The sequence below is a fragment of the Gavia stellata genome, chromosome 7 (assembly GCF_030936135.1).
Source record: "Gavia stellata isolate bGavSte3 chromosome 7, bGavSte3.hap2, whole genome shotgun sequence".
Taxonomy (NCBI): domain Eukaryota; kingdom Metazoa; phylum Chordata; class Aves; order Gaviiformes; family Gaviidae; genus Gavia; species Gavia stellata.
This window is the reverse complement of record NC_082600.1, coordinates 40,950,296-40,967,929: the sequence shown is the minus strand read 5'-3', so window position 1 is coordinate 40,967,929 and position 17,634 is coordinate 40,950,296. Positions and strand designations below refer to the sequence as shown.

The 17,634-nt window shown below is 41.5% G+C and overlaps 1 protein-coding gene across 1 annotated transcript; it reads right to left on the bottom strand.

Moving 5' to 3' along the window:
• DCAF4 (DDB1 and CUL4 associated factor 4) lies at positions 1 to 13,816 on the bottom strand. Its single transcript, XM_009810102.2, is given in 13 exon segments — positions 1 to 399; positions 1,334 to 1,448; positions 1,674 to 1,850; positions 2,563 to 2,660; positions 2,772 to 2,867; positions 4,502 to 4,581; positions 5,864 to 5,913; positions 6,594 to 6,737; positions 7,729 to 7,831; positions 8,479 to 8,561; positions 10,051 to 10,208; positions 11,942 to 12,039; positions 13,686 to 13,816. Coding segments are annotated over 13 exon segments (1,527 nt in total). The 3' UTR covers positions 1 to 205.
• Between the last annotated feature and the right edge of the window lie 3,818 nt (positions 13,817 to 17,634).

Sequence of the window (17,634 nt, the reverse complement as noted above, 5' to 3'; positions counted from 1 at the left end):
AGCATTCAGCTTTTATTTACAAGATGTCTGAGATGTATACAGCAAGATTTACTGAGCCTGCCAAAGGAGGTTCAGAATTTCATGGGTAAAGCAGATGCAACAGCAGCACACAGTGACTCAACAGCATGGTGACTGGTACAAAAATGCTGAAGTCACGTATACGTTGGCAGCTTTGTAGACCGGGTCTGAGGAGAATATTCTTCTGTCAGTTATAGGAGAAGTGGTAGAGATCCTGTTTGACAGCCATGAGTAAGCCAGGAACTCCTCGGCGACCCCCAAGTCTTGAAGAAAACACCACACTGGGAATGGCATCTTTGGAGGATGGGTGGGGAGAAGGGATGGTTCTAAGCAGATGGGCATCTTGGAGACTCCAAATTCTGGTGTAGCAATCCTGCCCAACTGGAAAGGAAAGGAGACCAGAATTCAACATCACACAGAAAGTACTTTACACGGCTGTGCAAGATTATCATCACAGAAGCAGAAGGTCTGTGGGGAAAAAACTTTGACCATTTCTACACACACTAGAGGCAAAGTGCTTATCAATACTTTACGAAACAGAAATTCTACACTGAATACTGCAAAAGTGGGAAAAGTGTGCATTTCCTATTAGGCAATAAAAGGTATGATAAATCAGTATTTAGAGTGCTTTTCTCATTATCAAGCTCCTAAGCCGAAAAAGGAGGGAAAACTCACTGTCAAATTAACAAGAACTCTTCTCATTATTCCATCATTTATTGACAAATCCAAGGAGACGAGGTCACTATGTTTACAGTGACATTGTGAAACTTGGCTATACTTCGCTTCATTTATTGTTACCTTTTCTCCCCCAGCCCCAAATAAAATAAAATAAAAATAAAAAAAAAAATCTCAGACTGTAGCCAAGCATATCCAAAACAAACCTGAGTGGTACAGACAGTTTACATGGAGTTATGCTTACAGGCCAATGCTTCAGTCCATCACCACGCTACCCACTTAAGCACCAAATAAACATATATACAATCTTTAGCCTCTACATGAAGTTATCAACAAGTCTCAAAATCAAGTGTTTTGTGCTCTTCTCTTGAGACAGACTGTGGAAAGGGTGATGGGACTTTTGCAGGACACAGCAGGTAAAGCCATTATGCACTACACAGGAGTGATTACAGTAGGTGCACATCCGTAACATTATTTCTTAATTTTCACAGTATATTACAGTATGTCTAAGGCTAAATTTCTTCTGAATTTTAAAGAATTAACAGCTTTACAGCTTCCAACAGCTGTAGCTAAGAAATGCTCCTCAGGCATAAGAAAATCACTACCATGCACTCTGTAAGAGGGAAAAAAGTCAACCCACCTGCTGTAAGAAGTCCTTCCTCCTCATTTACATGCAAAGGGAGAATAGCATATTCATTGTGATGACCTTTGTACTGTTTCACACACTTTGCTGTTCTCAGGTCCCACAGTTTTATCTGCAAGTTGAAGTCATTGTTTTAAAGAGGATATATTAACAAAGCAGAGAGCACTTGACAGGTGATAAATAAGTGGATCTGGAAGAGGACCCATATATGGGACTACCACCCAGTTCCATACTACCCCCGCAAAGAACAGGCATCTGCCTTCAGGACTGGGATAAGCACCTGTCAATGCCCATATACTAAAAGGAACAGAATACCCTGAATGCAACACCACCATACCTTTCCAGCCATATCTGCTGCCATAAGATAATGTTCAGCCTCAAGAAGGCGAATAGATGTAACTGCTGAGTCATGGAAGAGACGAATTGCTTTCCAGCTCTGGCCCTTTCGGTTGCGTTGACGCACATCAATGCTGAAAATCTCCCCTGAACGGCAGCCATTGTACAGCATTGGGGTCTGGAAGAACCCAAGAGAAAGATGCATCCTATGTAACGTCTGAAAGGATCTTACAAGTTACACAGACATAAGCTATGTCAAGCTTTTGAGCTCTCTGGTGCAGTTGTCAATTTATTTTATTAACACGCGCATTAAGAACCAGAATTTTTATTACACATGGCAACATTTTTCATCAGCCAACTCATTAGTTCCACTCAAACCCCAACTATTTACTTTAGCTGTAAAAGTTCAGCTAGGTAAGTAGGAACTTAAGTCTAATGTAACAGCAAAACAGGAACTGGAATTCTCATATTCCGATTTCACCCTTCTCACTAAATCTTTGTGAAGAAGTCCATTAGTATTTTATAGGGGTTTTCTTCTTCTTGATGGGAGACAATACACTGTGTTAACAAAATGAGGTCATTTGCCAAAACTAAAACAATTTTACAATGTATTGTTACTGTGCTCTTTGCACTTCCTTCATTTCCTTTTTACCTCTGTAAAATTAACAAAAATTACCCCTGTTGCCAAAGAGTTTGAAATCAGTTAATCTTTCTGTTGCTATTCAATAGTGTGCAAGCATCAGACCATCAGCTCTGTTGTGGAACAGCCATCCAACAGTAATTGTAATCACAACCTTATGTACAGCATGATGAGTCCTATCACAAACAGAACAAAGACCCCACCAATGAGGCAGCGCTCTGAAAAATGAAGGGCATATGGTTCTTTTTACCTGTGTGGCAAACTGTTGTGCCAATACATCGCTACTGGTTCCAAATGTCTGTCGATGCCCTGTCACTACATTGGTCACAAGAACTCGTCGTGTCAGGCCTAAGGAAGACAGATTATGTTCGTTTAGCGGTAATTTGGGTAGCAGCTGGGAGATTAATGCAAAAAGTCTTTCTCACTGAGACAGAAGGGGTTGCTAGCCTTGCAGATCACCTGTGCTGAAGCAGTTGTCTGCTTGGGGATTCAGGCACCAAGCACAGGACCAGGCAGTGGATATCTTGAAGCTGCACAGCATTCCAGGTCGATCTCCTAGGAGAGAGGAGCAACACATGAAGCATCCATAAAATGTTAGGACAGGGTGATAACTCAGAAAGCTTCTCTGGATTTCCATACTTCTTCCAACATTTCAATCTGAAACAGAGAAACTGTTACTCAATTAGTGTCCCTGTGCTGCTCAGGAGACAAGAAAGGGAAGTGGGACTTCATGACTGTAAGCTGAAGACTTATAGTCTATATAGATAGATGATTGTGAGAGATTGTGAAATTTATTCAGTAGTCAAAGGGCTGACCATGGCAGGAAAGAGAAAAATAACACTTGCCTTACAGCACAATGTAAACCATTTTTTAAAGATAAGTGGGCTAGAAACACAAAACATTTACTTTATAAGCTATAGATGAGTCAAAGCCTAACCTGTAAGTTCTTGGCCTGCCTATTTAAAAAAAAAAAAGAAGAAAAAAAAGCTTTGAGTAAGTAACAGTACCCTAGATTTGACTCCTGCACAGTCTACTAATTAACATAAAATTTAAGTCCTCAGTTTTCACTTCCTTCATGGCACATCCACCATGATCACACATATCTCAGGCAGTACAGGTGACATGTCTAAAACATGGTTTCAGACAGGTTAAGTTCTACTTTGCTCCCAGCATCTACTTAGCAAGGTTCCCTCAAACCAACAATTTAGAAGAGTGAAGTAAGTCAAGAAACTTGGAAATACCTAAAACAGTCAATAGGAAATACTAGAGAGGAGGACTTTGGTGGAACCCAGGGCATCTGATGATGGTGAAGGGCTTAAAATGTTGTACAGAGCAATTGGGCATGCTGGCCTAGTAGCCATCCATATTCAGCGACTCTTCAAGTTCAAGCTAAAGCTATGCATCTTTTCTTTTTTTTTTAATGGCTGCATAAATAGCATGACATTAAAAGTTTAAAAAATAGGTCCATAACTGTTATCTATCACAGATTTCCTTTGTATAAACTTAACTGATCATGTCTGAATGGAAACCAGGTTAGAGGACTGTACTGTGTGACCTGAAGAAGCATGGTTCTGTCATCTATCAAAGAAGTCCAATTAATAAAGTCCTGCCCCCAAAAACATTGAACAAACAGATATATAAAGATACAGCTACAGCCATCACACTTAAGACGTAGGATTTTCTAAATCAATCATGCTTACACACAACTGGGCCTGAGCTTGTACAAGGACCTATGGGCCGGGACATTTACCAGCTTTCCACCTTTGATTAATCCACTGAGCGTACTTGAGTAGCTACTGTGAGAAGGGATTCTGCAATGATTCTAGATAGTCTATAAGGAAATTTGAGTACTTCTTATGTGCAGCTTCTGAGTATTAGTTACAGGCCAAGCTACTCATGAAAAATCCCTAACGTTTACAAGTGAGGTGGTGTCCTGCCAAAGTCAAGTACTACATCATCATCAGCTAAAAATAAACTAGTGCTTTGAATACTGCTTATTAATTAATTCTTACGGTAAGTTCTTTCGTCTGTTCACTTCTTAAACTGTTTCAGACTTTCTAAATTTTACAAGAATACAACAGTCTCACCAGCTACTGAAGTGCAGAAATAATCTTTCCTTTATGGTCTTTTCATACCGTAACTGCTATTGAAAATTGGAGGGGAAAAAAAAAACAACAAAAACACCCTACCTGGGTTAGTGCTGCTGAACAACGATGCTGGAAGCAGACTGGCACAGCCTGGTGTTTCTGCAATTCCCATGAGACACAGCTTGCTGAAGTGAGTTAAGGAAAACAAAGATCTCTCCCTAGAATGGAACAAGCTGCCTCACATTTATAGCTGGGAAAAACAAGATGCTGACACAGCCACAGCTCACAATACTTTCCCTTTGAGACCTTTGATGTGCCTTATAGTTTGTAATTAAGTCTTGACTCTTCGTTTCTTTCCTATGAAAGAGCTAGAAAGAACTCCCTTCTTGCTTGTGTATTTTCAGTACCAGAAACAAGATAAGAGGAAGACTAAGGTATCTTTACAGTGACAGAAGAAAAACGCATGGCCTACATGGATCATTCTTTTCATCTTTACGTGCTGATGACACTGCATTAATATAGAGCTGTTTTTCATGGAGATAAGTTGGAAAAAGGGGAGCACACATCGGGGAGGCAAGGAAGACTCAGTTTAGATTACACTAAAATTCTAAAGATTATATCAGGTATAAATAGGATTTGAAAGCTACGTTTCAAGTTCAGTGGGGGTAAATCTGTGACATGACTACAGAAAAGCACAAAATAACCAAACCAAACAATCCCCAATTCCTAACCAGCTGTGAGCAAGCCTGAGGCAGTCCTGCCACCTTCTGGATCAGTCCTGAATTGCTTGGCTTTTCCCATGAGCCATTCACACATTTTTATATAATTTCCAGTCTCTTGGCACTTTACTAGCACATCTGTTGCCTGACATCTCCCACGTTAAAATCTCCTTTTCTTCCTCTCTTCTGGGCTCTGTGTTGTCCACTACTGCTTCCGCTACTATGCCGTCAACCTTCCTCTTCTGAGACAGATCTGCAGAACGTGCTCTGAAAGTGGCAGAGCACGATGCCAATTAATTGCTCCTGTTCTCCTCTCGCCCCAACCAATATGGGGATGGTTTACAACAGAAACCAACCCACCCACTTTCGAAGAGGTCCACTTCAAATAGAAAGTTAGTTGCCTTAACCCTCTCTCTTTTTCTTTTGCCCCAGCCAATTTCTGAACATCATGTAATTCTGGATAGGGCACCTAAGCTATTAATGAAGTGGGAAGGCTGCAGGGCAGGAAACATGGTCTTTCACCTACTACTACACTGGAACAATTCTACATATATCTATAACAGAACCATACATCTGTCTCACTAGCTCCAACATCTTTCAATTTTTATAGCTTTCTCTGTTTTCCAGAAAACTTAATTTCTGGGGCAACTACATGAAAATGTCTTACTGGAAGTTAGTTGTTCCGTGCAGCATGATGCAGACTCATGAAAGCTGAAATGAGATTTTGCTTTTCTTAAAAGGATATAAAACATGAGAATCTGGATGAGTCAATGATGCCCAGCACACAGAATTCACCTTCAGACACAAGAAAACATACTATTTTTGTGATGTCCTATTCAATTCATAAAAGGGTATTTCCATGCAAAGACGACATAAAACCATGTGCTGGGCACACTTCCTTAGCCCACTAATTAGCCCAGTCATGGGCCATGAGCATTTTAGCCTCATACTCCTCTTAAATGTAGGAAACAGAGCGGCATTGAGAAGTCTGTCCAAACGTGGATTGAAGCGACAAGCACATCCTATTATTTAAGAGATCATCCGTAAAAGAATCTGAGCATGAAGAGATTAGGAAAGCCCGTTTTAAATATTCTTCATGTTCAAGGATAAACACATTTTCCAATAATTATTTTTAAGAAAGAAGCATGCAAATCTTAGTAATTTCTGGCCCTCAACATCAGTTTTGTCAGCTATAGCCAAGTGCAACTCTGAAGTAAGCACCATCCTTGGAAGCTGGTACTTCTACTTAAGTCTTCTGTTCCAGTATGACATTCCTGAGAACTCACGCTGGTACTGAGGACTTTCAGAGACAAGTTTACTGTGATTTTGCATTTATCCAAGCTTCACATTGCTAGATTCTTCCATTCCCTCCTCCTAACCCCCTCCCCAACCCTCATGCAGTTCCACCTGTGCCTCCCAAGGAACAGCATTCTGAGAATGCAATAACTGAAGGAAGCATGAACAGAACACAGTACTTTGCGGTTTGTGAAGTAGAGGTTGTCATACATCTCCACAGTGAGAGACTCCTTCCCCAAACCACTGAGGTTGATGATACCATATTTACATCCTCCATGTTCTACATCGTTCACAGTGAATATCCGTTCACAAGCAACATCTGCCTGTAAAATAAAAGCTTACTGGTCACACTTACTGGAAACTTACAGGAAAAAAACCAGCTTGAGGGAGCTGCATTAGGTCTAAAATGAAACACCACATTAATTCTGATCCCTTTAACACCATCTGCTTTCCATTCATCTCTAAAAACAGTGGCCAACTCCTTTTTATATGCATGCACAGAAAAAAACACAAGTAAGAAAAGGATTTAATCCTTGAGTGATAATAAATACTCTTTCCAAATATATCAGTTCTAGACACTTACTCTGGCTGATTAGTAAGCACAGACTGGTATTGGTAGAGGACTCAAACAAAAAATATAAATTTTATCAAAAGTGAATGTGGAATTCTGCAGTTGGATCACAGCAAAAAGGCTGGTGCTACGTTCCAACTTTTCTTTTATGACACTAAGTTTCTGACTCCCTTCTGGCTTCAGCTACCTATGCAGTGATCTGTTTACGAGGGCAGGAGCTGGTCCTGGAGAGCTTCCTACATAGACTATGGAAGATATTTGCTCCAGAGACCTCTCCTCCACATGCAGTACCATCAAAATCAGTAGAAACTGCCTTCAGATCATGAGATGCAAGATCGTTACTGATGTTTACACAGACTCTCTGGACCACAGATTTTGCCACTCCTCAGATTCTTCTCTTCCATTTTCTTCTTCTCTTAATCCTCTCCACTCCCCCACCCTGGCCCTGCACTAATTATCCACTCAACTCCTGTTTATTTCCAAGAGAACATGTTGATCAGCTTAAAAAAAAAAATAAAAAATCACTTCCATATCCAACCTTTTCATCCTTTTCCCTTTCTAGGAAAGGAACAGCCTCCTCCTACCTGTTTAAAATTAGCAAGCACACATTTTGAGAACTGACACAACAGGAATAATGCATCTTTGAAAGCAAAATTTGACCTATGGGATTTGATTTCAAGATCCTGAGTTTTCGCTGAAGATGTGCTCTCTTTAGGATAAAGACAACAGTTCTCATAACGTACCACAATTATTTTAAAATTGTTGGTTCCAGCAACTGAGGAATCTGGACTGTGAATTTCTATCTTCCTCCTCTGCATGCAGTTCACTTTTAGTTCATGGACCAGCCTGAAAGCAAGGGGGAGGGGTGGGGAGAAGAGAGAAGAATTCAGGTAAGCCTAGGTTTAATGCCAATGAAAAGAATTCTGTATAGGATATCCAGAACTGCTTCTCAGTCACAGAAGATAAAATGCCTGAACAGCTAGCAGGCTGCAATTTCGCTTCTATAACTCATGAACATGTGCATCTTCCACATTCATAGAATTTCACCCTGTTATTTTGAACCCCAGCACATCTTCAGTAGCAGAAACAACAACATAGCATGTCACTAACTTGCCTTCTACGCTGTTACTGAATCTGAGCATAGTGACGCTAATGGGGGGCAGAGGGAACGGTCATGTCAGTTGAAAAGCATTCATCCAAAGAAAAGCTGCACTGAACTCATAAAGTACAACGTGGCAAAACAGCATATACATAAAAAAAAAAAGGAAGTTTTAAACTCCAGTTTTCTGCATTGGGAAACCTCTTCTTCATTTGAATTCTCATCACTTTAGTACTCCGATTATAAAAGAACATAATTTTTTTTTTTTATTATAAGTAATATGTTCCTCTTCATCCTAAGTGGAACACTAAGAAATGCAAAAAACCTGACAGGAACAGTTGCACTAATAGCAGGACTTGGTATTGCAAACAGAAGACAAATCAAATCATTGTACCTGCAATAACTTGTGGAGCTGAGCAAACCCAGCTGCCTTTTCTGTAACAGCATAGATGAGTTCAGTCCAGCCCTTGTTGTTTTCTGCAAGAGAATAACATGAAAGTGTAGTCAGTTATTTGCTTGCTTACGATTCAAACATGGCTGTGTGTCTTAGATGTTAGGGATATTTAGGTAACTTCTTCCTCTAGCCTAGGTAAGTGAAAATTTTCAGAATGTCTATAAAACACATTCCAGCACCATGTCCCTGGTCTACTACAGTAAGCAGACAAGAAACAGACAAGAATACATTCCTGTGAGATGTGGGGTGCTTCTGTAAATACAAAAACTGAAGAAAAAAACCCAAAAACCCCAACAGCCATTTTTTTTCGCTTGACATAATCAGCAGTACCACCCTGAGGTGTGAAGTCACCTTCTGGTTTTACTACAACACCTTAAATTCGTATTATACAGCAAAACTTTATATCACAACAAGACTGCTATTAACTATGCAGTCTTACTGCTGCATTAAACAACTTCTCATTCATCGTTTCTTAAAATTTCACACAAACACCTTCTGGGGAGACCAAAGGATAGAGTACTTTGCAGAGTTACGGAGTAAGAAATCTTTTTGGTAATGCTCTGACAAAGCAAGTGTTTAAGATTCAAAATATTCTTATCTGGGAGCCTAATTCAGATGTCTGATTCAATAACCAGATTTTGAGAAGAGATGTATATCCACAGTTCCCATCAACAGCAATGTGGCCAGTATCTATCAAACCTAAACGGCTCATGGAAACAGATCAAACAACCAAAAAAAAAAAAGAAAAGCCAAAACCAAACCAACAGCAGTACTTTCACAGTGAAGACTGAAGAGCTGAATAGCTGGTTGAAGTGAGAACTTCATTACCTAAGGAGAAAAATACTGCTTGCTTCTTCCAAATGACAGTGCATTTAAGTTGAGCTGTGATTTGTGAAGTTATAAGACATGGCTTTCAGGTAATTAAAAAACATCCTTGTTAGGTATTTTACCCAGATTACCAATATGCAGCATCAGCATTAACTCTGCTGTAACACTTTATGATGAAAAGCATATATGCTTTCCAGGCATAAACATAAGACCTGCCTTGATTTTACCTGTCCAAAAAACTTCATGAAAAAGCTGTTTCCACAAAATATCATTAGTATTGTTTCTTCAGGGTCCAGGAATATGATCAATACATTTATAAAACATGTGGAAAACTTAAAATCAAGACCCCCACTTTTCCAATTGAAGGCAGGGATTTGAAACCTGGCATCCAATGTCCTGACTCAAGTGCAACTTGCACTTCTGAGCAATCCTGAGCAGTCTGCAATTCTAAGCACAGTTCCTGTCTCTTTACAAGTTTTTTGTCTGTAATGACTTGCTTTTATGCCTGTGTGGAACAGCCAATCAAAAGGCTTCAAGGACTATAAATTCTCAGCAAAAAGTAATTTTCATTTCTTCAGACAGTTTAGGGAACTGTACCACAGTCAGAACTGAAAAGCTTTAGCTTATAATCTGTCCTGGGCCAGAGTACAATAAAGCCTAATTACAATCTTTTTCAGAATGTACCTTCTTTTGTTTTTCGTCCTCTTCTAAGAGTCTCAGTCTTTTGCATTCCATTGCCTTGTACTGAATGCTTTCCTTGGTGAGCGGGTTGTAGTTATTATGTCCAGGCAGTAGGCGAAAATAGCGGTTCTTTTCCGAGTCATAGTAAAATCCCGGCAGTTCTTAAAAAAAAAAAAAGTGGCAAAGCCTAGGCAAAATCAGATGGACAACTAAGTTTCTTCATGGCTCTTTGACATCCCACATCTTCATGGGAATGAGTGATGAGGCTCAAAGCTCTTGCTCCCAGCAGATCCCAGGCATAATACACAGACTAGGAATAGATGACAGCCACTTAAAGAAAAAAAAGATTATTTATAGTTTTCAAATGCAGTGCTGTTACACAGATACAGAAGGGAAGTCACCACTGACCAAGATGAAATTCAGACAGATCAGAGAAGCAGAGAAGAAAGGTTTTGCTGCAGAACAAAAATTACCTTTATAAATCAATCATGAGGGGACACTCTTGGTTGGAAGACTAGGTAGGGCAGTCCCAAACAAACAAAAAAACCCCAACATTGACAATGAGGTATTACCCAAACCAAAATAAAGTGATTCACTTCTTAGAACAAGCCACTTTTTCTTCAACACACAGGAGAGATTTAGATTCAATCAAGAGTACATTTGGACAATACACAGAGGCTCCTTCCAAAGATGAAGTGGGATGAGAGAAACATTCAATTTTAGTGCTTCACTGCCTGGGTAAATTCATAGGGCAGACAGGCAAAATACTTTGACAGATTCATAATGGTACATTGTCTCAAGACAAAGGATTTTATCCAGGAAAGATGAGTGTTAACATCTTCAAGAGTTTTTATTTAAAGCTTTATCTACTACCAGAAATTACACTTGAAGTAACCTCTTTTTGCTGCTGCTTGCAATTCAGCTCCTTGTCAGCATCTTTTAGGTTTCAGCTTAGCAACAAGTGACCAAGATTCATCCAGGTCAACAAAAACATAAAGTTACTGAATGAATCAGTAAGGTTCATAAAAGCATACTGCATTTAGTATACAGAATCTAATTACACAGCAACAAATGTTTTACAGGATACATCTCCTAACATGCTCACAGCCTCTTGATGTGATATACAAAAAAAGGTCTCTTTAAACGCTGGCTTTGTCTGTTGTTAAGAGGTTATAGTGTCAGTGGTGTTTCAGGACTCTCCTGTTGTGGAGAAATGTATGTTCCCACAGGCTTAGCTTTTGCTAGGGTTGTTTAATGAGTCAGGGAACCACAATGCAAATGGAACATCTTCCTCAATAGCATTGCTACTGCATCAAATCTGGTTTCACCAGTCACCTCCCTGATAATGACAAACATTTAGCCAGAGTGTATTTCTTACAGACTACAAAATACACTGAAGGGATGAAGAGAGATGGTTTTCCCCCCACACCCGAAGTGGTGGATCGTTGTGTCTTTTAGAAGACTGAATAACTGGATGAAAGTTACACTTTTTTATATACTTTCTTATTTTCTTTGCTTATTTAATGTTTCTATTGAAAGATGTATTTTATAACATCTTCACCACGTATAAGAAAAGAAACAAAGTTCGTTTTCTTCCCAAAGCAACATTTCTGGAGGGAGAAACAGAATTCTGTTTTTTCAGTTTATATCAGCTTGGCTAAGCACACAAGTTTTCAAACATGAGAAGCACCTGGGGGCCTGAAAGTGTATTTGGCCCTGCTATCTAGATCCTCACTTACTACATCTTTTTATATCACCCAATGTTACTTTTCTCTACAAACTTTACTGCTTATATCCTTCCTTTAACACCATGTTATTAATACAGCTACTATTGCTTTTTTCATACAGTCAGCATATAGACACTGGTTTTTGACCCGTAAACATGGTCTCTTACCTGGTACTACAGAGTTCTGTGCTAAACTGGATGAAGAAGGATCTCCACTGCTGCTGGGGCCTGCATTCACTGGGGTCTGTGGTTCCTCCTGTTCCGGCCTAAAAAAAAAATAGCATTGCCTTCAAGACAGGCTCACAATTGTCCTACACATCTTTCCCACAAAGACTCTAGAAAGCAGCTTGTTATTGACATTAATGGAGTACAATTTTACAGGGCTGTGATAAGTACACTGTGTATATCACCATACACTAAACTAAGAAAATAAAATAGTAAAAATATTAAGCTTAAAAACCTCTCAATAACATTAGAGATACCAACATCTTAAAAGCCTTAATTACTTGCTAAAACATTAAAGGTGGCTGCTGATTCTGCAAGTGCCTCTAACTCTCTTGAGCAAAAGATTAATTCTGGGCATTTTACCATATTCCCTGATTAAAAGAAAAGCCCACTCTTGAAAGCATGTAAGTCTTCACAGCGTGAAGCGAGACACAGTGTGGGTAAAACATTGATGTCAGGTCAAAAATATTTTGCCATTCTCTTCATGACAAGTATTTAATTAATGAGGTTCAGAAACATGCAAAATAAGCAAATGTTTAATGAAAACTCCAAGAAAGAAAAGTCTCTGCTTTTGTAATAAACATCACAGTCAACAGGGTACCTGTAGCTTTCTTCTTTCTGAAGTAATTTAAATGGGCACATTCACTACTGATGAGCAAAATTCCACCGGGATGTTTTCTGAATCACTGTACAATTCTCACTTTTTAAGACAGGTCTTATTACACGTCTTCTTAAAACCAAGATGTTTTGCAAGAGTCATAATTTATTGAAAACAAAATGACAAAGAGATTCTAGTTCTAATACCAGCTCTATTGCTGTTTGATTATACAACTTTGAAAATAGTTAAAGAACATAACCGATCCACAAGGGGAAAAATACCCCACATTAAACCCAAGCACTTAAATTTAAATCTTTTTAATAAAATCCTTTAATTCTATAATCACTGAATTATGGCCCATTTGCATTTCTAACTTTTCTTAACAAATACAACTAACGGGGCAACTCATATATGTGTATGTATCTCTATCTCTAAAAATACATTTTAAAAAATGCTTAGAGTATTAAAGCAAAGGATTGGCCTTTTATTCCTGCAAGAGGCACTAGGGAAAGAACAAGCGAAAAAGCCGTAAAAATAGCTGAAACACAGGCAAGTATAAGTTCTAAAGTTTAAAATGTACTTTCCTGAAAGAATCAGTTTTCAGGGCAGTGGATTATTCCTGAGACCTTGTTTCAGTTTCCTGATCTGCCAGATGTGGTATTATCACCATATTACTTAACGTGCTTCTAAACTTTCAGGAAGATTCTTTAATGACACTTTTTACACTAGTAGACACTGAGGCATAAAATTAATGGGCAGGTGGAATGAAGTACTTACAAACATTTTTCTTCCCTGAACTACCTTTACATATTGATGAAGAGTTTATGGACAATCAGACACACCTGAAAGGACTAGCTCACGGAACCACATCTCAGTTTAAAATCAATATACAGTTAGGAACATATGATAAATTTCCAGAAATCAATGCAATTCCACTCCCACTAGGGTTGACAGATATACCAGAAGTACCGTGCACCAGACTTTTAGATGGCAACCCTCCCAGTTCTAGATAGCCACCATTCTGCAAATTTAATTAGGCATAACATCTAACAGCTTAACCCATGCTAAGTACACGCTGCATATACTTGCCGTTCAGTACAGTTATTGTGATCGGGTGTTCCGTACCGATGGGGACGGTAGCTGTGCTTGCGATTGCTCCATCCACGCTTTTCTTTGCCTCTCCAGTAATTTCTCTTCATTTCTACCTATAAAGTAAACATACGCACATACTTCAATGCTACAAGCCTGGAACGGTCCAACATACAAGATAGTCTCTTAACACAGCCTCTTGTCAAACAGTTTCAAATAGCTTTGCAGTGGCCTGGCAATCAAAACCAAGGAGGCACGTTGAAGGAAACACTTTTAAAGAGAAGCACTTTCAACTCCAAACAGCATCAGATCTTAAAGAAAAGAACGGCAGAACAGCACCATCGAATGTTTGAAGGGAGGCTGAAATAAGCTCGGTACGGTGGTGACCACCTCCGGCATGGAGCACTGAGGAACACCCTTCTGCTAGGCCCGGGAAGCCCGACAGCCGAGCTGAAGCCGGGTGTCCGCAACCGCCAGCTTTCCAGCGCAAGACGCTTCCTTCCAAGCAGAGGGGCTCTCTGAACACGGGGACAAACCGAAGCGACCAACGGCGGCCTGCCCGCCTCCGCCGCGGGTCCGCCTGCCTCCCGCCGCGGGCCCAGGCACCGCGCTGCTCCCGCGGGGACACGGCGGTCCGAGCAGGCGGCCGGAGGGCACCTCGCCTCCGCAGGGCAGCCAGGCCGGACCGGCGGGCCGACACCCCCGGCCACACTTTTGTAAGCGACCAGGCCCAGTGACCGCCCGCACTACGGGCGCTTCCTCACTCCTGCCGACATCCCTGCTGGGCCGGGACCAGCTCCACAGCCTGCCCCGCCGCACTGAAGCTAAAAGCCCCCGAGACAGAGACACGACCGCGGCCACAGAGCCCCGCTACCTCCCCGGGGCCGCCCATCCCTCACCGCCGCCGTCCCCTGCGCCGGGCCTCGCCGCTTCTCCCCTCCCGCAAGGCTCCGCCCGCGCCCCGATGAGCGCGTCTGATTGGCCCTGACCCGCGCCTGCCGCTTGACGGACGGCTCACTCACCATACAGCAGAAGGCCAAGCCGGCGCGTACGCCCCGCGGAAGGGTGGGGCCACAGGGGTGGGCGGGGGCGGGTCCCGGGCGGCGCGGGCTCTGCGGCTGCCGCGGCTGCTCGGGGCGCTGCGGGCCGGGCTGTGTGGGCTGCGGCGGCCGCGGGATAGGGCGGGGGATGAATAAAACCTGAGTAGGGGAGCGCGGGGGTGTAGGCATGGGATTTTTGGCAGAGTCGTTCAGCACGGTAGGGAGGCAATGCAGGGCAGAGAGGAGGCAGCCTTCAGGTGGCTGAGGGGTGGGGGTGCCTGAGGGGAGCCGCCGGTCAGCGCTCAGGGGTGTGTTTCTGTGTGAGGGGCAGCCTCGGGCGCCGTTTATGGGGCGGGGAAGCGCTGGCGTGAGGGGGTGAGCTGGTGAGGCCCCGCTGCGTCTGGGCAGTGTGTGGGGCGCCGGGGGCCCTGAGGGGGGCGGGAGGGGCTGCTGGGGTGGGGTTCGCGGGTGGGGAGGCTCGGCGGCGGTGGGGAGGGTCGGTAGTTGAGCTCTCTGAGGGGAAATCCTTGTTTCCCCCACCAGTGGGGATTGAAGGCGGTGAATTTGAAGGGCCTGGTGGGGGAAGGAGGCAGAGATGGGGTCACTGAAAGGGTACCGCTGCTTCCCTCTCTGGGTCCCTAGGTGGGTAAAGGCCATCCTTTAGCTTTGGGGAGCGAGAAGCTGTTACAGCCTCTCTAAATTTCTCAAGAGTGTAGAAAAGAGAGTGGTGGTTCTGAAGTGACCCTCACAGCTGAGGCATCTTGATGCTTAAATATTTTTTGAGCCTTCTACTGCTGGGCAATGAACAGATGGGTGATACTGAGGCATTAGTACTCAGATGGCTTTGGGAAGTGTGCAGCAAATGGACAAGGTGGGGAAAAAAAAACCTCAGGGCTGCAGCAATCGGTAGCCAGAAGAGCTCAGCACTCCTCAGTTCATCAGCAAAAGCTGAAAGAGCAACGAAATGATGTAGTTGTAACTACCATGTCTTTGCAGGCACTGTAAGAAACCTGTTCTCTTTTTAATCTTTTACTAAAGGTGTCCTTAAGCTAGTTTTGTATAGTGGCCTTCCTCCTTACCTTCTTGCTTATACAGCATCTAGGAGTTAAAACATTAAAACCAGCATGGTGCAAATGTTTATTCCTCTAATGGATAATCAATGAAACATGAGCTATAGTTCACAAAAAAGCAGAAAAACAGGGTTTCAGCCTTTCTCCTTCCAAAAAGTTAAAGGTTTTTTGAATCACTTTAATAATTTTGAAGAAGAAAATGCCATTACTGGGAGAATAGGCAATGGATTTTTATTTGTTCCTTTGAATGCTTAGACCTTGCACAAGTTTGCTATGGGGTACTTGGCAGGAGAGTAATTTTAAGGAGAAATTATCTTGTTCTGTCTCTCACTCACTTGGTCTGTGTTTTAAGTTCAAAATACATAGAGTTAAAAATAGCCCAGGATATTACAGCCTTTAAGGATATGAGCAGCTGGAGAACTCACCTGCAGCTTGTATAGGTTGTGAGCTCTATTTGTTTGCCTTTACAAGGCAGACCAGCACCATGGTCTAATTCTAAGGCATTTTTCATTGATTAGGCCTGTTTCTCATAGTGGTTTAGTGATACTGATCTTTAGCTTCCACAAGATAATTTTGAACTTTGTACAGTAACAGGAGAAGAGTAAAAGTGCCTATAGAAAGCTGCATCAGCAGCCTTTTCTGTGAACTGTTAAGTTGTTTAATACTGTCACTGGTGTAGACTGGATTCAAAATGATGGTTTATATGGTATTGGTACTTGATGATATGTATGTAAACTTGATGCTGTTACACCTATGGACAGGATTCTAGGCAATGGGTTTTTGCTGTTGTTGGCTGGCTCGTAGGTAGTAATTCAAATGTCTGATGTTTTACAAGTAGTGTTATACTCTGCTTCTTTTGTTGGCTTTATCTTTTTAATTTCTGATGCCAGTGAGCAATGTTTCAGGTTCTGTGACCAACGTGCTGCTTGTAAGCTATGGGTTTGACTCCACTGAAATAGAATTACCATCAGGGAAGAAGATGTTAAATTATTTGTTTTCTCACTTGCATTGCATATACTTATTATGGAAATTCATAGAGGAGAATAGACTGGAAGATATTTCAGAGATCACTGATTTTTCTGTGTATGTATGTATTTAAACAAAATATAAAAATATATAAGTAAAATACACACACCACCCCTATGTTGTTCCTTAGCAATTGTTTGTCTAACCTCTTCTTAAAGACTTTTCGTTTGGTTTATTCTGGTTATTTTATTATATCTCCATGAAAGCTTTTCTGATGTGTTACCTGAATGGTTATTGCTGCAATTTAAAACCACTACTGCTATTCCTTCTGCCTTCTGTGGATATAGAAAACAATTTATTACCTTGTTCTCTGCAACCATATTACATATTTGAAAATTGTTAATACTGTCCCACTTGAGTCTTTTTCTCTAGATTAAAGAGTGGCTAAGGAATGCCAATTCACTTGGATGTTACAGATGACAACTTTTTAGCTTTGATCGCTCTTGCTTTTTGGACCCTTTCCATGGGGAACACGTATTTCCTTGAAGTGTGTTCCCAAAAACTGGGTATACCACTACTCAGCTGAGGCCTTCCTAGTGCTGAGTGTGTTTTGCAGGCTGTACTCACGTTTGAGAGTTGTGTGGTGTTTTACAGCTGCACAATGGTGTTAACTTCTGTGACACTTATGGTCAAAAGGGATGGGGGAGTTTCGGTTTGGGAACTGCTACCTGATCAGTTGTTTTCAGTTTGTATTTGTGGAATGGGCTGTGCTTGGGCTGGTCACAGTTGAATGCTGCTCTTCTCAGGCTGGTTCTTGGACTCATCAAGGCCATCAAGTTGTGTCCTCCATTTGCTCCGTCCGTTTTTTCTACT